The 18,558-nt window shown below is 64.2% G+C and overlaps 6 protein-coding genes across 6 annotated transcripts; 3 read left to right on the top strand and 3 right to left on the bottom strand.

Moving 5' to 3' along the window:
• Positions 1 to 3: 3 nt before the first annotated feature.
• JCM10292_007191 (type-X family DNA polymerase) lies at positions 4 to 3,418 on the top strand (the record flags this gene model as incomplete). Its single annotated transcript, XM_076648267.1, has 9 exons — positions 4 to 1,190; positions 1,247 to 1,787; positions 1,844 to 1,921; positions 1,983 to 2,430; positions 2,517 to 2,597; positions 2,676 to 2,811; positions 2,872 to 2,930; positions 3,013 to 3,057; positions 3,162 to 3,418. The coding sequence occupies 9 exons, from the start codon at positions 4 to 6 to the stop codon at positions 3,416 to 3,418; spliced, it is 2,832 nt and encodes a 943-aa protein (XP_076506214.1).
• Positions 3,419 to 3,623: 205 nt separating this feature from the next.
• Positions 3,624 to 4,569, bottom strand: JCM10292_007190 (uncharacterized protein; the record flags this gene model as incomplete). The annotated part of the gene is made up of 4 exons (XM_076648266.1): positions 3,624 to 3,796; positions 3,865 to 4,145; positions 4,211 to 4,324; positions 4,400 to 4,569. 4 exons carry the CDS (start codon positions 4,567 to 4,569, stop codon positions 3,624 to 3,626), a joined length of 738 nt encoding a protein of 245 aa, XP_076506213.1.
• A 241-nt stretch (positions 4,570 to 4,810) lies between these two features.
• Positions 4,811 to 6,124, top strand: CHO1 (CDP-diacylglycerol-serine O-phosphatidyltransferase; the record flags this gene model as incomplete). The annotated part of the gene is made up of 5 exons (XM_076648265.1): positions 4,811 to 5,172; positions 5,253 to 5,360; positions 5,431 to 5,548; positions 5,625 to 6,004; positions 6,109 to 6,124. 5 exons carry the CDS (start codon positions 4,811 to 4,813, stop codon positions 6,122 to 6,124), a joined length of 984 nt encoding a protein of 327 aa, XP_076506212.1.
• A 272-nt stretch (positions 6,125 to 6,396) lies between these two features.
• JCM10292_007188 (uncharacterized protein) lies at positions 6,397 to 7,154 on the bottom strand (the record flags this gene model as incomplete). Its single annotated transcript, XM_076648264.1, has 3 exons — positions 6,397 to 6,806; positions 6,966 to 7,067; positions 7,151 to 7,154. The coding sequence occupies 3 exons, from the start codon at positions 7,152 to 7,154 to the stop codon at positions 6,397 to 6,399; spliced, it is 516 nt and encodes a 171-aa protein (XP_076506211.1).
• A 435-nt stretch (positions 7,155 to 7,589) lies between these two features.
• JCM10292_007187 (uncharacterized protein) lies at positions 7,590 to 8,238 on the bottom strand (the record flags this gene model as incomplete). Its single annotated transcript, XM_076648263.1, has 2 exons — positions 7,590 to 8,158; positions 8,235 to 8,238. 2 exons carry the CDS (start codon positions 8,236 to 8,238, stop codon positions 7,590 to 7,592), a joined length of 573 nt encoding a protein of 190 aa, XP_076506210.1.
• A 1,046-nt stretch (positions 8,239 to 9,284) lies between these two features.
• On the top strand, positions 9,285 to 18,461 carry BPH1 (Bph1p; the record flags this gene model as incomplete). Its single annotated transcript, XM_076648262.1, has 25 exons — positions 9,285 to 10,468; positions 10,522 to 11,166; positions 11,223 to 11,740; positions 11,798 to 12,082; positions 12,137 to 12,295; positions 12,357 to 12,536; positions 12,596 to 13,705; positions 13,763 to 13,910; positions 13,969 to 14,198; positions 14,267 to 14,304; positions 14,369 to 14,396; positions 14,914 to 14,931; positions 14,987 to 15,190; positions 15,246 to 15,788; positions 15,847 to 15,944; positions 15,999 to 16,294; positions 16,349 to 16,647; positions 16,702 to 16,716; positions 16,771 to 17,071; positions 17,299 to 17,494; positions 17,559 to 17,609; positions 17,663 to 17,794; positions 17,852 to 17,936; positions 17,996 to 18,277; positions 18,337 to 18,461. The coding sequence occupies 25 exons, from the start codon at positions 9,285 to 9,287 to the stop codon at positions 18,459 to 18,461; spliced, it is 7,170 nt and encodes a 2,389-aa protein (XP_076506209.1).
• Between the last annotated feature and the right edge of the window lie 97 nt (positions 18,462 to 18,558).

Below are 18,558 nucleotides of genomic sequence, written 5' to 3'. Positions count from 1 at the left end.
ACGATGGCTCCCGCCAGTCCCCCTCCGCCTATGCGTCCTGCCAAACAACGCTTTCCCGCAACGGATACGGCGATGGACGTCGACGGGCATAGCAGCAGCTCTTCTCCGCCTCTAGCTCTGGCGACGGCGACAAACGAGGACGAGGGCGAGGTCGAGGTCGTCGAGCTCTCCCCCTCAGATGGTAGCAACGCAGAAGGCCCGTCGGCACCGACCAAGTCGCACTCGCGCCCGCGCAGGAAGAGCATTGTCCGCGCCGACACGTCTACCGATCTGCGCAAGCGCTTGCAGAAGCGCGCAGCGGCCAAGCTCCCTGCTTCCGCTGTCGAGCAGAAGGCGACCGCTGCCTCTTCCGCTCGCAAGGGCGCAGGTGCGAGGGGCAAGAAGCCGCGGCTCTCATTCGAGCAGGCTGCCGACGAGGTCTACAACAAGAAGACGTCCTTCGCGACCATCTCGGACTACCTCTCGCACCTCGACGAGTTTGAGCGCGACCCGGTCGCCGGCGCGAAGCCGCGCGTGCTCAGCGGGACGCGCATCGTTTTCGTCAACACGGACCACTGGCGCAAGGGCGGCTCGTCCGCGGCGAGCGCGGCCGCCACGGGCCCGGTGCGCAACCGCTTCGACCAAGCGCTGCGCAACAACATGCGCATCGCCGCCAAGCACGGCGCCGTCCTCGTCAAGCCCGAAGAATTTGTCCCGCCGCCCTTCGACGTCTGCGACGACAATACAGCTGCGCTCGACCCGCAGCGCGCAGGGGACGAGCAGTGGACGACGCACATCATCCCGCTCGAGCTGCCTGGCCATCGCTGCGCGACGTACGCCGAAGTGCTGCGGTGCCTGGGTCCATCGCCTGAGGGGCTCAACGAGGACGAGCTCGGCCCGTTCGTGCACGTCGTCGGGTTCGACTGGGTCTCGCAGGCGGTCAAGGCGCGCGCGCGGCCCGTCGAGAGCGAGTTTGCGTTCCCCGGCGACTACCGCGCGGCGGCGCGCCGGGCCGAGGAGCGCAACGAGGAGGCGGCGAGGGCGCTCGAGAAGCGCAGGAAGGAGCTGAAGCGCGAGAGGAAGAAGAAGGAGGAGGTCGACAAGGCCAAGGCTAGGAGGCAGGGCGCGAGGGGTAGGGCGGGGGACCTGCAGGAGGACACGGAGGAGGAGGAGGACGAGGACGGCGAGGGCGAGGTCACGGACGGCGTCTCGTGCGTCCCTTTCCCTCGCCGACCGACTGACTTGCGCTTACGTCGTTCTCCCGCAGTCCCTTCGGACCCGACGACTGGCCTCCCGGCGAAGCGCCTCCCGACGGCTACTTCGACCGCATCTCGACGCAGACCTCGACGGGCCCGCCTCTCCCGCTGCGCCGCATACAGGCCAGGAAGCTCAGCGCCAAGGCGGACGCCGCCGACCGCGACGCCGACATGAGCGACCCGATCGACGACCCGGACGTCTCGCGCGCGGGAATATCGACGACGTCGCCGCAATACTCGCCGCGGAAGGGAGCAAAGCGCAAGTCGCCTTCGGCGTCGCCGGCGGGCGGGCCGAGCAGCAAGAAGCGCCGCGGCCGCGCAGGCGACTCGGAGATCCCGCAGGGCCTCGAGGCCGAGTTTGGCATCATCAAGCAGCACGGCGACGCGGCAATCGACGAGTACCTCGACGACCCGGCCAAGTTTCAGCTTCAGCTCGACGACGACTACATGGTCCTGTCGACGCGCCCGCCGGACGACTTTGCGACCGACGAAGAAAATAGCGATGGCGAGCTTGAGGGCGAAGTGTTCGACCCGAAGAAGAGGAAGCCGAGGGTGCGTGCCGTGCGGCTGCCGGATGGCGGCCAGGCTGACTCGATTGGTCGATGCAGGACTACCGCTGGGCCTGCGACGACCCGAGGGGCAATCGCGTGCGGCGCGACGGGCCTAACGAGATCGCCGCATCGACGGTGCAGTCCTCTCGGTCCGCTTGCGGCAGTTCGACGTGACTGACTCGCTCGCATTCCGCAGCTCGAGCTGATGGCCGACCTCGTCCCAAAGATCCGCGACGAGGACGTATTCCGTGAGCGCTCGTACAAGCAGGCCGCGAACATACTCCGCGCGTACGACACCAAGCTCGACTCGGGGCCCAAGCTGAAGCAGATCCGCGGGATCGGCGACAAGCTCGCGACCAAGATTGTCGAGATCTTCCGCACGGGGACGCACCGCCGCATTTCGACATTCGAGTCGCCCGAGGACCGCGCGCTCAAGGCGTTTGGCAACGTGTACGGGATCGCGCGCGCCATGGCCAGCGACTTGTACCTCAAGGGCGCGCGCACTGTCGACGACTTGCGCAGGGACCCGGACAAGTGGAAGCTGAACGAGGCGAGCCGCATCGGGCTCAAGTACTACGAGGACCTGCTCGAGCGCATCCCGAGGAGCGAGATGACGGCGATGTACGAGCGGGTCAAGGAGATCGGTGCGTGGCGGACTCCCTCCCGTCTTTCACCCGTATGCGCCTGGACGTGGACGTGGCTGATGCACAAAGGAGTCCGTGATGAACAGCCCACGACATCGACCCCCAGCTCCAGCTCGAGTGCATGGGCTCGTACCGCCGCGGTGCCGAGAGCTCAGGCGACATCGACTGTGCGTCCAGTCGTCGCTCTCCGCTGTCCTCGGCATTTGCAGGGCCTCGCTGATCCACACCGCGGCTGAGTTGCACAGTCCTCCTCACGCGCGACCCGAGCGACGGCAAGACGCACGAAGGGATGGTCAAGAAGCTCTGGCGCCGGCTCGTCAAGGCCGGCATCGCGCACCACCTCCTCAGCATGCCCGAGGACTGGAACGGTCTCGATGCCAAGTGCGTTGCCGTACCGCACCGCCTCGAAGGCGGCCGGGTAGTTGACCTGATGACCGGCAGGATCAACGGCTTGTGCAAGCTGCCCAAAGGCAAGAAGATGCGCCGCATCGACATTCTCGGTGCGCAATCTTCCTCGGAATCTCGTTGCCGTAGGCGAACCTGCCGCGCCGCGTGCTGATTTCTGTCGATTGTCGTGAACAGGCGTGCCGTGGGAGTCGATGCCGGCCGCGCTCATCTACTTTACCGGTACGCCCTTCTCTCTCGACTCCCGTGTCACTCTACACCGCCGCTTGACCCCGCCAGCCGGGCTGACCCCTCGACACCCTTTCCGTTGTCGCACGCGCGCGCAGGCAACGACCACTTCAACCGCTCGATCCGGCTCAAAGCGCGGCGGCACGGGTACCGGCTGAACCAGCACGGGCTGTACAAGGACGTGTCGCGCGACCGCAAGGGCGAAAAGCTCACCGAGGGGACGCTCGTGCCCGGGATCCGCACCGAGCGGGACATCTTTCGCGTGCTCAAGGTGCCGTGGAGCGAGCCCGAGATGCGGATCCCGTCAGTTCGCGGAGGGGCTCGAGGGGAGGGGCGAGGGCTGCTTTGTTCCTGAGTCGTGTGTGTGTGTGTGCCGTTGTTCTGTCCCCCTGCTCCGTGCCATTTGCTGCTTGTTCCCTCCCCAGCCGCACCCACAACCTACGCTGTGCAATGTCGTTCATCCTCACACGAAGTACGGAAGAGCGCTTCTCACAGTCTCGGCATTGCGTATCTACAAGTCTGTCTCCCGCACTCGTCTACTCCTCCCGCAGCCGCGAGGCTCAGAGCGCCTTTCCGACCTTTTCCTCGGCGCGCCGGACCCGGGCGGACTCTGCGGTCGGGCTCGACGACCCGCGCACGGCGCGGTGCACGGCGTTGGCGGCGTGGTAGAGGCCGATGAGGATCGGGACCTGGGCGAGGTAGAAGACGGAGCGCTGCGCGGGCGTCATTGGGTCTGCGGCGGCGCTTTATTCGTCAGCAGATTGCCTTTTGGGAAGCAGTCGCGGAGGGTGTGGAGCGCACCGAGCATCGGGTAAGGGTACGCGCCGTTGATCTTGGCGCAGCGCTCCATCCACAGGCAGTATGCGGCCGTCGCCGTCGTCGCGATGCGGGTCGGGCGGGCCTGTTTCGGGAACGGCGGCGAGAAGAGGAGGAAGTCGGTCCAGAGGAAGACGGCGGGGAAAAAGTGGATGGCGAGGTCGAGCGAGAGCGGGATGCGGAAGGGCTCTTCGCCCGGTGCGACGGCCGGGTTGAGGAGCGAGGGGTCGTAGAGGGTCAGGGACCAGTAGAGGAAGGCGACGAGGCTGGGAATGGGGCGGGTCAGTGTGAGGAGGGCGGGAATGAAGAGGGAGAGGAGCGCGGAACGCACCCTTCGACGGGGACGGTGAGGATGGCGAGGGTCGTCTTGCAGCGGCTGAAGAAGTCGAGCGGGACGGCGTCGTGCAAGAGGGCAAAGAGGAACGTCAACCAGGACGCGGCGAGGCTGTGTGCGGCGGATAGACGGGGTGAATGCTGCCCTCGGCCTCGGATGCGAGAGGGTGCGGTGCGCGAGACTTGCCTGAGGATGGTGAGGAACTGCCAGCGCCCGCCGGCCTGAGCGCTGTCCATGAGCTCTGTGAAGGGGCCGGGCTTCCAGAGCTCGACAAAGGCCCACGTGAGGGTTGCGAGAGCGGCGAGGTGGAGCGTGAAAGCGAGGGGAGAGCGAGCGAGCGGGTGGGTGAAGCCCATGATCTAGAGGGAATCTAGCTTTAAGCTGTGCAGTGCGGTCTGGAGCAGGAACGAGCAGGAGCTGGTCGAGACGGGCGGCGAGAGCTGCGCATGAAAGTGACGACGGCGACAGACAGAGCGACGGGTGCGTGGGTCCAGCTCGTTCCCTCGGCAGCGCGTTACCTGCGTGCACAGACAGAGTAGCACACGGCACAGCACAGCACAGCACAGCACAGCCACCCCTAGACACCCCGCCCTCACCATGCCAGGCAAGCCCCCACTCTGTCCCTCGTCTTCGCCTCATCAGACTCACCCGCTCCCCCTCGTCGCGCACGCCACGCACACAGGCACCGCCGCAGACTTGACCTCGCCCCCCGTCACCGGCGCACCCGCACAGGCCAGCTCAAAGGCCTCGGCCCCCATCGACCCGCCCAACGCCTCGCAGGCAGCAAAGGCCCTCGCCGCTCGCCGCGAATCCGCCACCGTCGACGAGGCCGCAAAGCTCGCCGTACAGCAGAGCAGCCAGAACGAAAAGGACGGCGCGAGTCGTGCCCAGGCCAAGCGCGAAGAGGCCGTCAAGCTCAAGCAGTTTGTCCAGGATGACCGTCACTTCTCCCTCGTCCGGTGCGTTCCCCTTTCTGCACCACGTGCTCTCTGCGTGGTCGCTACGTAGTTCCGTACTGACGGCGAACCACGCCCCGCAGCAACTTCCGCCTCGCCGACATTGTCACGCTCGGCAACGGCTTCTGCGGCGCCCTCTCGCTCTTCTCGTCGGCCAAGTTCATCATGACCGCCGACGACCGCTACCTCTGGTGCGTCGATACTGCCACTGCTAACATGCAGGAGACGGCACCTGAGCTGACTCTTTGGCACCCCATGCAGGCACGCCCTCCTCTACCCGCTCCTGGGCATGGTCTTCGATGCGCTCGACGGCAAGGTCGCGCGGTGGAGGCACGAGAGCAGCATGCTCGGGCAGGAGCTCGACAGTCTCGCCGACTCGGTGCGTCTGCGCTCGCTGCACCTGCCGCCCGCATGTCTCGTTGCAGCATCTGACCCCGAGCGACCGCCGCACGCAGGTCTCGTTCGGCGTCGCGCCGGCCTTTGTCGCCTTCACGCTCGGCCTGCGCACCACCGTCGACATGCTCATCCTGACGACCTTTATCTGCGCGGGCATCGCGCGCCTCGCGCGCTTCAACGCGACCGTCGCGCTCGTCCCCAAGGACGCGACGGGCAAGAGCAAGTACTTTGAGGGCCTCCCGATCCCGTCGAGCCTCTTCCTCTGCGGTGCCATGGCCGCGTGCGTCCAGGCCGGCTGCATCGACGGGCCGGCTGGGCAGGGCTCGGGCGTCGTGGGCGGGCTTATCGAGCCGCTCAGGGAGAGGCTCGGCGTAGAGGTCCACTGGGCGTCGCTCGTGTTCCTCGGGTGGGCTAGCGCGATGGTGAGCAAGACACTCAGGTGAGGCGGCTTCCACTGCTTCTCGGGCGGGGCGCGGCTGCATTTCGTGTGCAGTCAGCCTTGCTTTCGTGTGACAGTGACCTCACGCTACTCGTCTATTGCAGGATTCCCAAGTTCTGATTGTTCTTGCTCACAACGCCCGGCAACCGCTTACCACGGACCTTTTCTCCTTCCGCTCTCGCGCGCTCGCTCGCCTTCATACGTCACACCACCACCCCCCTCTCAAGCTCTGTACCACTCCTCCCAGATGCAACGACAGCAACTCGCGTGCTCTTTCGCTTTCCACGACTCGATCTGGCGGGGTGAGCGAGAGAGGCTGACACGACGTGGTCGAGAGGAATCTTACAGTGAGGTGCGCTGACGACTACGGGCAGTGGTGAGATCGCACGCGCCTAGTACCTGCTGTGCACCGTCCCCGCACCGTCATACGGCCCCGAGCCGTACGCGCCGCCATACGCAGCGCGCGACCGGCCGTTGCTCCTGGACGATTGCGCGAGCGAGTGCGCCTCCGTCAGTTCCGCCGCATGCGCCGGCCTCGCCGCCCGCTGCACGCTGCTCTCGTGCCTACTCGCCAGGTTCGACGCGTGCGCGGCCTGCGTCCCATGGTCGACCGCGTGCGCGAGCGACTGTCTCACGTGCTCGATCAGCGCGACAAACTTGTCGCGGTCGAGCCGCCCCGTGCGGTCGTAGTGCGCGAGCGTCGATTCGAGGGTGTGCAGGATGCTGCTCAGCCGAGCGGAGGTCTCGTTCGCGAGGCCCTCGCTCGCTTTGACGGCGTCTGTCAGGTGGCGCGCCGAGTGGACTGGGTTTGAGTGGTGAAGTGGAGCATGGCTGGAGCGCCCGCCGCCCGTGCTGCGTGCGGTCGAGGAGTAGAAGTCTCCGGATCCGGTGTCGCGCGCTGTCGAGCCTTCGTCAGTTTTGTCCTCTACTTTGCAAGCTGTCTGAGCTGGGAAGGCCGTACCCTCGCGCGAAGTCGAGGGGCGGTTCTCCCGGCGGTTGTAGTCATCCTCGGCGTCGCTGTCGGAAGCGACGTCTCGGGATGCGTACGAGCGAGAGGCGTACGCTGCATCCGCGCACGCGGGCAGTCAGTGCAACCTCGAACGAATCGGGGACGGCATGAAGGACGGAGTGAGGTCGTTCACGCACGCATGTCTGTGGCTCGTCAGTAAGGAGGAGTCGAAGAGAGGGGACGACGCGGTGCCCAGCGAGGCAGTGAAGGATCAGGAAGCAAGGGGCGAACGGCTGCCCTCAGCCTCAGTCCGAACGCCCGGACGGCCCGGACAGGAGACCCGCGGAGCGCACAGGAGTCTCACGCGGGATGGAAGACGCCCTTCATACCATTTTCCCCGCAAGGCGCAGGAGACGAGGCAGAGCGCGCGCGGTCCAGTCAAGAGCAGCGAGAGAAGCGGCGGCGGCCGGAACACGATGATCGCAGGGGCCAGTCGTAAGGCAAAGCGGGAGCTTCCAGTCGCGAGGACAGAAGGGAGGCTCGAAAGGCTCGTTCGGAAAAGCAGATGCATGGCTCAAGACGAGAGAAGGGCAAAGTTCCGCAGTCCACGACCGACAGTGCGCACGCGCCGTTCCATCAGTACCCGCTGTACGACGTGCCCGCGCCGTCATACGCCCCCGAGCCGTACGCACCGCCGTACGCAGCGCGCGACCGGCCGTACGTCGAGCGAGACGACGAGTGCGCGAGCGAGCGCATGGGCGCGTTCGGAGTACCGGTCACCTCTGGCTCAGGATTTTGCGTCGCATTCTTGGTCGCGTTGTGCGCCTGATTGGCCTGATTCGACACGTTGCTCGCGCCCTCGGCCGCCCTTTCCGTCGCGTCCATGTGCGCGTCGAACTTGTGCATGGTCTCGCCGAGTTTGTGGTGGAAGCTGCTTGGTACGCGGCCTCGCAGGCTGCTCACAAGGTCACGCATGTGCTGATGAAGGTCTTCGAACCCCTTGGACAGCGAGTGCATGTCGGCCGCGTGCTCGCTCGCCGCATCGCGCGCCGCGGCCGTCGCGGCCGTCGCCGAACTGGCAGCGCTGGTGGCCGCTCCTCCGCGCCCGGCGCCGCTGCGACGACCACCTCCACCGGTGTAGCCTTCGTCGGCGCTGTCGTACGCGTCGGCACCGGCGTTGTACGAGCTGTAGCGGGAGGAGTAGGCTGCGACGAGACGAGACAAACGGACGTGGATCAGCCTGCGCCTGAGCTCGTATAAGGGAGTCTGCTCGGTACGTACGCATGCTTTGGGTAGAGGGACGTCGGAAGAAGAAGCAGGGGCGATGTTGTGGGTGCAGGCTCGATGCTCTCAACAAGTGTGGGAAGGAGCGGAAGCCAAGGAGCGGTAGCGAGCTCGCAGAAACGGCGGTCAGCGCGTCGGACAGTCCGCGGAGCTGCACCGCCTTGCGCTTATCGGGTCACCGGATCTGCCCAAAGGACAGGATCGACCGTGCCTCCTGGACGGTCGGAGAGAGGGCACGCGACAAGTGCACGTGGGCGCTGGCGGTGTACGCTTCTTGACTCGCGTTCTAGTCTGTTTGGGTGGGTCGTGTACAGCCTTGAGCAGACGCTACGGCGACAAGTGCTCGTTGTCGAAGCACGCGAAACGAGAGTCTAGCGAGCGTGGGAAGGCCACGCGAGGCCCGATTCGGGGACAGCACGTCTCTGAGCAGCAAGAAGGAGGCAGCTCGAGCTCTCGTGTGAAATTCTGCAGTACGAACGGCGGTTGTGGTCGGGGCAAAGAGGAGAGACGAGAAGTAGTCGCCGTCAGGTCCTGCGACAGCGACGAGCTCGCAGCTGCGGCAGAGACCGCGTGCGCTCGACAGAACTGCAGTAAACGGGCTCACGAGCAGCGTCGCTGCCCGGCCAGCGTTCTCCACCCGGCGACACCTCGTCCTCGCTCTCCTGCCTCCTCTCGCAGTTCGACCGCTCGGTGTACACGCATCCATTCCGGCGTAGCGCTTGCCCGAGGCACGTCGAGACAGGCCAGTGTACGTCCGGAAAGTCTACTCTGACTCTAGAGGGCGCCTTTGGCTGGGACTATGCGGTGTGGGGGTTGTGATCGGACTTCGAGCGAGTTCACAGGCTCTGTGACGGCACAATCTGGGCGCAGGGTCACTGGTGCTAGCACGAGGGAGCTATGTACAACTGCACTGGAGGGCTGACAGACACTCGGCGTCGCTTTGCGACCTGGCTCATCCGTCTTGTTCGGCGAACGACCAGCTCTAGTTGACTGCTCGCAGCGATCCCGATAGGCTGACTAGCTCTTCTTCGACATACACAGCTCGCCATGCTGCGCCGGCTGTCGGAGGCGGCCTCGCGCGCTGCGCGGCCCTTGCAAACACCTCCTGCCGACGTTCCTCCCGTTCCTCCCCTCCCGACTTCCGACTCGAGCAACTCCCTCTCGTCGCCCGCGCTCACCGAGGCGCTCTCGTACGACATCGTCACCTCGCCGCAACCAGAGCGAATCGCACACGCGCGGGAGGACCTCCTGCACGCGCTCGAGGACCTGCAGAACGCGCAGGCGGGCGACCTCGAGGCGCGCCTGTCGGCGCTTGCGACAATCCAGCTCGTCCTGCAAGAACACGACGCGAGGGATCTCTTGACGGCCTTCAGCACGCATGGCGGCTTCGAGGTAGTCGTCGGAGCGCTGGCGAGTCTCGATGGCATTCCGGCTCCCGCCACGCCGGAAGGGGAGAAGGACGGCCAGGAGAACAAGGAGGTCGGTGAAGGCGTCGACGATATGCCCGAGGACGACCTGCGGTACCACCTCGCCACGCTGATTCTGCACGTCCTGCATCTCGCGCTCCGCCTTCCCGCCAACTCCGACGCGCTTTCCTTCTCCGCCCTCTCATCCGCATTCGATCTTTCCGGCCTCATCGGTCCGAACTCGACGATCGAGGAGAAGACCCGCACCTTCTCGCTCATCTGGGCCTTCCTCGTCGGCGACTTCTCCGAGGGCGCCGGTGCGCTCCTCGTCGTGCGCTCGAAAATCCTCGAGCAGCTCGCCCCCGCGTCGTCGAGCGCCGAGACGCCCTCGACACTCGCGACGGTGCGCAGCGTCGTCGCTTCCCGTCGACTCGACACCCAGCCGGAGGAGGTCGTCCACCCATCCGTCGTCTTGCTCCTCCTCGACCTCCTCGAGTCAAAACTCGACCCGCTCGTCGAGGCCGAGGCGCAGCTGCGCTCGGTTGTCCTGGCGCTCATTGCGAGCCTGCTCGACGGCCGCACAGGAGAGCGCAGCGTCGTGCGGCTGTCCGAGGCGGGCCTGTTGCGCGAGTCGCTCAGGCGGATCCTGCCGAGCCATGGAGGAGAAGCAGACGCGGCCAAGGGCAGCGGGGACGAGCGCGAGATCTGGCTGGGGATCGCGCGCGACATGCTGAGCAAGATGGGCGCGAGGGGTAAAGATGCGAGTGAGCTCTTTCGGGCGGTTGGCGAGAGCAAGAAGCTCGACGTCGAAATGCTGCAGCTCATGTACGACTGTTTCTTTCTGCTCCCGAATCCAGACACTAATACGCTGCTCACAGTCTCGATACAATGCCGACTTCGCGAAACCCGCCGTTCGTCGAATTTGACTTCGCCCGGAGCGGCTCATCCTGTCTCAACGTCCGCTCGCTCGGGCGTCCTTTCCCGCCCGCGACGCACGGCTACTCCTTCCTCGCCTGGATTCGCGTCGAGGCTCCGCCGACCACCTCGCCGCTCATCATCCTCGGCGCGACCGACCCCTCCTCAAAGACCTTCTTCGAGTTCAGCCTCACTCCGTCCCTGCACTTCGCCGTCCAGTCGAGCCTCCGCACCCCTCCAGTCGAGTTCTCCGACTACACGCTTGCCCCTGGCGGATACCACCATGTCGCCCTCGTGCACCAGCGCCCGAAATTCACCTCGCACTCTACCGCCTCGCTGTACGTGGACGGCGTTCTCGTCGACACCGTCAAGCTCGCGTATCCTGCCGCGCCGCCGAAGGACTGGGACGTCGCCGCCTGGCTTGGCACACCTGCCGAGCGCGCGCAGACTGCGCCCATCGCGACGACGAGCAAGGCGGACGGGCCGAGGTGGAAGCTCGGCCCAGCATGGCTCGTACATGGTGACCTGCAGGAAGAGTTTGTGCAGGTGTGCTACCGGCTCGGTGCCCGGTACGAGGGCAACTTTCAGGACATACTCGGCCGCTTTCTGTGCGACAAGCCGGTTTCACTCCCTTCTTCACCCTATTGACCGCTCGCTCCTGCAGCACCAACTCGGCCGCTTCGGCGATCAACGTCAAGCTTGACGGCCTCGCGCGCGACGCCTCGGCGCAGAAGACACGGAGTTCCGCCGTCGCCTCTTCTCCCCTCATGTATGCCTTGCGGCACAAGGGATCCGCCATCCTTCCCGAGCACCGCATCTACTTCTCCTTCTCCGCCTCGAACCTCCTTTCCGTCGCCCCACCTATCGGCATCCATCTCGCTCCTACCCCTCGCGCAGCAGAAACGCTCAAGCTCGCCGTCGCCTCGCGCGGCGCGGCGATCGTTAATGCCGCCGTGCCCGCCAAGATCGAGGACGCGGTCGTCAAGCTGAACGGGCTCGCGTTCGTTGAGCATGCGACGGTTGGACGACCTAGGGGGCTCGACGACGCCTTATGGGCGCATGGCGGGACGACGATGCTGCTGAGCTGGGTCGAGAAGGCATGCAGCTCGAAGGAGCTCGAGGTTGCGGTCAAGGTACTCGTCGAAGCTTTGCGGGATAGCTGGCGACTGACGGAGGAGGCGGGTGCGCTCCCCGGGCCGGTCTTTGCCTCATCTCGCGCTGATCTCGCATGATCTACAGAGGAACGACACGCCTACGAGATCCTCGGATTGTTGCTGCGGCGCAAGGCAACCTTCATAACGGCGTCTGTGCACGATGCCATTCTTAGCCTCACTGGCTTCGACCTCGCCCAGCCGGCAAAGTCGGTCGTCGTCAACCCGCTCGCGTTCCAGCACCTCGTTCTCGACTTTTCGCTCTGGACCGCTGCCGATCCAGCGGTGCAGTGGGCGCACTTCGACCGCCTGCGAGACCTGATGACGACGAGCGAGACGGCAGATTACAACCTCAAGAAGCTACAGAAGCAGCGTGAGCCTGTCTCTTGCCTTCTTATGCACCTCAACTGACACGTCAGATATGCAGACGTCGTCCGCAAGCTCATCTTCGCCATTCGCTCGCGCTTGTTCGACGAGTCGCTCCTCGACGAGATCGTCGACTTGCTCATGCTGATTGTCAGCGGCAATCTGGCGACCGACACGATCCGCTACCTTGCGACGTATCTTGCGGCATCGTTGACAACGGGTGCGTTAGTTCGATCGTACCACACTGCCTCTGCTGACACGCCTCGAAACGCCATTTGCAGATTCGACCAAGGGCAAGCAGCCTGCGAAAGCACACGAACAGCCTTCCACCTTCGTATACGACGTGCAGCAGCTCGACGCTGGCCGCTGCAGGGCGCCGATCCGCATCCTTCAGAAGCTGCACGACCTGCTCCTCGACCCGGAACAGACGACGGCGCTCGCAAAGTGGGCCAAACACGTCCGTAAGACTTACAGTCCATCCATCTGTCGCGTTTCAGCATGCTGATTGTCGCCCTTTAAGGTTCGAAATGGGTTCTTGCGCTGCTGCAGGACCAACATACCCCGCCGCACGCTGCTGTCCTCGTCACTCGCATCCTCGTTCGCCTCCTCCAGTCGCAAGGGCCCGCCTACACCGCCAAGTTCGTCAATAGCGACAGCGGCTTCTCGATCCTGCGTGCCTCGCTTCCACGCTTCTGGTACTTGGGCCAGCTCGACCTCGCTCTCTTCGCCCTCCTGCACAACCACGACATCTCGACCGTCTCGCTCGATGCCCCTCTTCAGCCGTCTCTCTTCCTCGCTTCGGCAGACTCGGCCATTACCAGCGCACCGGAGGTCCTGCGCATCATCCTTGCCGTCCTCGGCCGTGGTCTGAAGGTTCTCGACGACTCGAGGATGAATGGCGCGGACCTCGCCGCACTGGAAGATGCGACCGCGACCGAGACGCTTGATACCGGGTTTGCGAGCCTCGTAGACCTGCTCGCGCAGGCAGGACGCGCAACGGCCGAGGGGACCGACTGGCCGCTCCTCGCTTCGCCTGTCGCCCTGTCCGATCTGATCCACATCCTCAGGCCGACCCTGCGCCTTCCTTCCTTCCCTCAGTATCCGCCCACAGCCGAACGCCCGGCTCTCCCCGCGATCTCGTCGGTCGATGGCTTCGAGATCGCAGAACCGGCTGTCCCGAATCGTCCGCCTGCCTCTACAACGGCCTCTCCCTCTCTCACGCTCGACGTTGCGTCTTTGTCGAATGGCTCGGCCTCACAGCCATCGCCGCTTAGCGCGCTCGATATCCAGGGCGCGGTGTCGTCCGAGCCCGGCCCGGTCATTCCTGCCGCGCTGCTCGTTCTCGACGTCCTGGCCCAACAGATCACGCACGGCATTACAACGCGTAATTCACGCCAACCTGTCACGCTCGCACCCACTCTCGCACACTTCCCTTCGTCCGACCCGGCCCTTCAGCCTCTGCGCCTCATCCTGGACGCAGGCGCCACGTCCGATGCTCGCAGCCAGGTGGTCTTCCGCACGCTCCTCTTCGCGGAGTGCGTGCGTCGTCTCGCGCGAGCCAGCATGTCGCCGGTCGTCTCGGCTCGTATCGCTGCTTTCGTCGAGGTCGCCTCTGCCTTCGCCTACCAAGGTATGGTTTCCTGTTCTGTGTGTCCCCCTCCCTGACTCTGCTGACATCGGCCTACAGGATGGCTGGCCGACGTACATGGTCTCCTGAGCTTTACTCTTGCCTACCTCGAGAAGCTGGTCGACGAGACAGCCCTGGCGGCACTTCCGGAGCGCGATGAGCCTGTTCAAGCCCTCTACTCGAGTCTCAACCGCCTCATCCTCTTCGGGTACGCCGATCGACACTGCTCAAGAATCAGCGCGCGACGCTGACTGCGTCTAGAACAGCCTCCTCAATCCCCTCACCAGCCCGCGCACGCTCGAGCTCATCGCGCACCACCAGCTTGTCGCCTTTTCGCCACAGAACGAGCAGACAGAGCAAATGCAGCTTCTCGTCTACCGGCTCGCCAAGCTCGCTGCGGACGACAAGGTCGGTCAATCTGCGATTCACGCACTCAAGCTCCTCGCTCTGCAGCGGGCTCAGGACATAGACGAGTCGTTCCAGCAGAAACGGCATGGTACGTGTCTCGCACGCCTTCTCTTCCTGTGTGTCAGTACTTGCGCTGACTCCTGGGATCTCTCGCAGAGGCGGAGGAGCCCTTCACGAATCGCCTTGTGCAAGCCGTTCGTCTTTCCCATCGTTATCCTGCACGTGCCCGGCTTCGTAGCTGACGAGGCTTGCCTGCAGGACGACGCCGACCTCGTCGCCATTCTCGGTAAACATGACGACCTGCTCGCCCCGCTCGGCAGAGCCTGGGACGGATTCGTCGCAAACGAACAACTACATGCGCGCACGACCATTGACCTGGAGATGGCGCGACTGCGCGATCTGGCCAACTCGTTACGTCAGAAGCGTGACAGCCATCGCCGCCGCTTGCGCAGACGACGCCACTCCATCTCGGAATGGCAGGCAAGCGTTTCGGAACAGGACATTGCTCGTGCTGCTCATGTGTGTCTGTTTCCATCTCGATCTTCTGCCTGCACAGGCTGACCTAGAAAGCGCACAGACCCGGCAAGACCGCAACGAGCATACTGAGCGTATCGCCACCGAGTGGTCGCTCCAGCTCGAATGCTCCCGCCCTCCACCTCCAGTCTCGACGCCCGGGACGCGCCTAGCATTGGACTTTACGGAAGGTCCGCATCGTCAGCGGAAGAAGCTTCTGGTCCAGCGCATCGACGAAAGGGTCGAGACCGAGCCTTTGCCGCAAAGCTCGCCTGCAAATCCCCAGACAGCTACCGACGTCGACGTCTGTACGTTCTTTCGCTGCTTTTCGTTCGACTCGCACGCTGAGTCGCCATTCAGCAGCTTCCCCAGGGCCCTCGCGTCCAACCTCGCCAGTCGAGAACGGCGAGTCGCAGTCCGCAGCAGCAAATGAGCCTGTCGACGAAGCGGCAGACGAGCCCGCAGTCGAGGAGGACAAGCAACGCAAGATAATCCGCTTGCTTGAAGCCGGCGACGAGTTCCAGGCCGTCTACAATGTCTCGAGCATCCGGGGCGTCGATGCACACCGTGCGCTTCTGAGCCCACACCTGGCGAGTCCGTCCGCTGAAGCTTCGCGCAACAGCTGCGCTACTCCTCATCGGCCGCAAGAACGTCTATCTCGTCGAAGGCTACCACCACACAGCTTCCGGCGAAGTCGTCGACAGCTGGGACGCACCCGACGAGGCGAGTCCGTTTCACTCGCAGAGTCTGCTGCCGCCGCCAACGCCTTGCCCGTGCATGCAGGAGCGCGATCAACATTTGCAGACGCTCGCCGACCTCGCTGGCCGCAACACCCGCTCTCCCAGCTCGGTCGCGCACGCGAGTCATCGCTGGGCGTGGCCTGACCTGCGCGAAGTCCACGAGCGTCGCTTCTTGTTCCGCAACTGCGCACTCGAGCTCTTCTTCGCCGATGGTCAGAGCTTCTTGCTCACCTTCTCGCAGAGCCGTCAGGCCGAGGCGCTCAACGATCTGGCCGACAAGAACCCGGAAGCGGTCGCGAGCGGCTCGGTCCATTTCTCGTCCTCGTCATTCGGCTCAAAGCTTTCCGATGCGCTCGTCGGGCAGCGCACCAAGCTGGAGCGCATGACGAAGCGATGGGAGCAGCGCCAGGTCTCGAACTTCGAATGTCAGTGCAGCCTCGGCCCCGCTGGCACAACTGCCCAAGTTGATCCTCCTTACCGCAGACCTCATGTTCCTCAATACCTTGGCGGGTCGCACCTACTCAGACTTGACTACGTACCCGGTCTTTCCGTGGATCTTGGCAGATTACGACAGCGACGAGGTCCGTGTGATACGTTCTACACGTTCTGTGCCGGCCTGACCCGGCTACCACCAGCTCGACCTCAACGACGAGCGCACCTTTCGCGACTTGACCAAGCCGATGGGCTGCCAGTCGCTGGAGCGAATGCGCGAGTTTCAGGAAAGGTATGCTCAGCTCGCTGAGCTCGACGGCCCGGACGACCCCAAGCCCTTTCACTATGGGACGCACTATACGTCTGCCATGATCGCTTCCGGCTACCTCATCCGTCTCGCGCCTTTCACCGAGGCCTACCTCGACCTGCAAGGCGGATCGTTCGATCATGCCGACCGCCTTTTCTGGAGCGTGAAGCGCGCCTGGGAATCTGCTAGCGCGTGCGTTGCGCTACTCGTGCGCGCGTGCAGCCAGTCTGACAGATCACTTCACAGTCAGAACCGCAGCGATGTTCGCGAGCTGATTCCCGAGTTCTTTTACCTCCCCGACTTCTTGACCAACGTGAACGGTCTCGGGCTCGGGCGTCGGCAGGAGAATGACGCTCTCATCGACGACGTCGAGCTTCCGCCTTGGGCCAAGGGGGATCCGCGACTCTTCGTCGAGCTGCACCGCGAAGCTCTCGAGTCTGAATACGTGAGCACCCACTTGCACGGATGGATCGACCTAGTATTCGGCTATAAGCAGCGCGGCGAGGCTGCCGTCAACGCTGTCAACTGCTTCTCGGAGCTTTCGTGTGCGTCCGGCGGATCTCCATGGGCTTGCCCGGGCTGATTGTCCTTGTCCGCAGATGAGGGCGCCATCGGTCCGTTTCACGAGCTCTCAAGTATGCGCAGGTGCTCATTCTGCGTTGCTACAGATCTCGACACCGTTGATGACCCGGAGCAGCGCAAGGCCGCGACGTCGACTATTCACAATTTCGGCATGACCCCCCGTCAGCTGTTTACGCATCCGCATCCCTTGCGTCGCGCACGTCTGGTCCCGAAAGCGACGCACACTCTTTTCGCGCCCGACTTGCCGGTTGAGCGGGTCGCGCAAACCCTCGTGCAGTGCATCTCGCCGATCGCGACCCTCGAGCGCGGCATGTTCATTGCCTCCATTGCCGGCCCGCCTTCGCCATCGATGCCCGACAAACTCCGCATCGAGAGTCCACAGGCGCTGTCAGCTCCTAGTGATCCCTCCGTCTCGGTTCACTTCGGGTTTGGCGACAACGGCCTTCGTGTTTACGAACGGAACGCGAGCTTGCCGCTTAGCCTCGAAGAAGGCGGCCACCTCGGTCGTGTCACTGCGGCCTGCTTTGCGGACTCAACAACCCTCGTCACGGCGGCCGACGAGCAAGTTTCTTCATTCCACTCTGTCCATCTGCTTGGCTGACGATCGTTCGCAGTTCCACCATTGCCGTATGGCGCTTCGAGTTGCGCCCGCATGGCAGCACGAAGCACGCCAATCTCAAACGACTGGCTTCTCTGCGTGGTGGCCACTCGGTCCGCGTCGTCTCGCTCGCGACCAGCAAAGCCTTCGCCGTCATCGTCAGCGGCGACGAAGAGGGCGGCGTCGTGCTGTGGGACCTCAACCGGCTCAGAGTGCGCGCATTCCTCGTATTACCTACCTGGATTGATTGATTGATGCACGAGCTCTTTTCGTCAGCCCGTTCGGCACCTCGAAGGTCACGAAGAAGCCGTACAGGCCGTGGCAATTGTGCGCCGATTTGCCCTCATCGCTGACGTCCACTGACGCAGTCAGCGCTATAGAGCTCAACAACCGGCGACATCGTCACCTGCTCGGGCGCCACGTTGCGTGTCTGGACCGTCAACGGGATCCTACTTGCGATACAGAGCACGAGCAGTGCAGCGTTCCCAATCACATCGGTCGCTTGGAGCAAGGTACGCCAAGCGCTATGCATAGGAAGCCTGGCGCAGCTCACCCGAGGCCCGTCCTAGAGCGAGACGTCGCCGCTGCTAGCGACTGGACACGCCTTCGGTCGTGTTTCTCTATTCAAGCGAGTGCCGTCATCCGCCCCGACCGGTGCGTACCGCTCGCATTCTCCCAAATGGACATAAAGGCTTACATCTGTCGGAGAATAGGCTGGGATCTTCAGCTCGTTCACTCGCTCCGCCTCGAAGACCGCCTCAAGTCCTCGACCAGCCCGTCCCCTTCCTCGCCCTCCCGCCGCGCGCGCCGATCCACGCTACCGTCGCAAGCAGGAGAGACTGTCACGGCGCTGACGTTCACGTCGCGCACACTGTATGCCGGAACCGACGAAGGCAAGGTCCACTTGCTCAATCCTCCACCTTCCGAGCTTTTCCTGCCCGACTCGGCTGCGGCGGCGTGCATGGCGTGCGGGACCAAATTCACGCTTCTTGAGAGTGCGTACCGCGACTTTTCGCGTTATGAGTGACGAGACTGACTGAGTCTGAGCGTGCAGCCCGAAGGAGGTGCGCCGCCTGCGCGGGCGTCTTCTGCAACCTCGACGTGACGCGCTCGGTAGAAGCTGGCGGGCGGTACTGCGGCGACTGTTTCTCGCAGCTGAGCCCGCTGTTGGTGCAATAGACGGGAGGAAACAAGGTGTAGATCTCTCCAGGGTGCAGCGCGCGCACCGTCCGCATCTCTCTTGCGACTCAACCGAAGGGAGATGACACAGATTGAG

Source organism: Rhodotorula paludigena, assembly GCF_050403205.1.
Source record: "Rhodotorula paludigena JCM10292 DNA, Rt_paludigena_JCM10292v1_ctg14, whole genome shotgun sequence".
Classification (NCBI taxonomy): domain Eukaryota; kingdom Fungi; phylum Basidiomycota; class Microbotryomycetes; order Sporidiobolales; family Sporidiobolaceae; genus Rhodotorula; species Rhodotorula paludigena.
The sequence above is the reverse complement of the archived record's forward strand: the minus strand, read 5'-3'. Positions and strand labels throughout refer to the sequence as shown.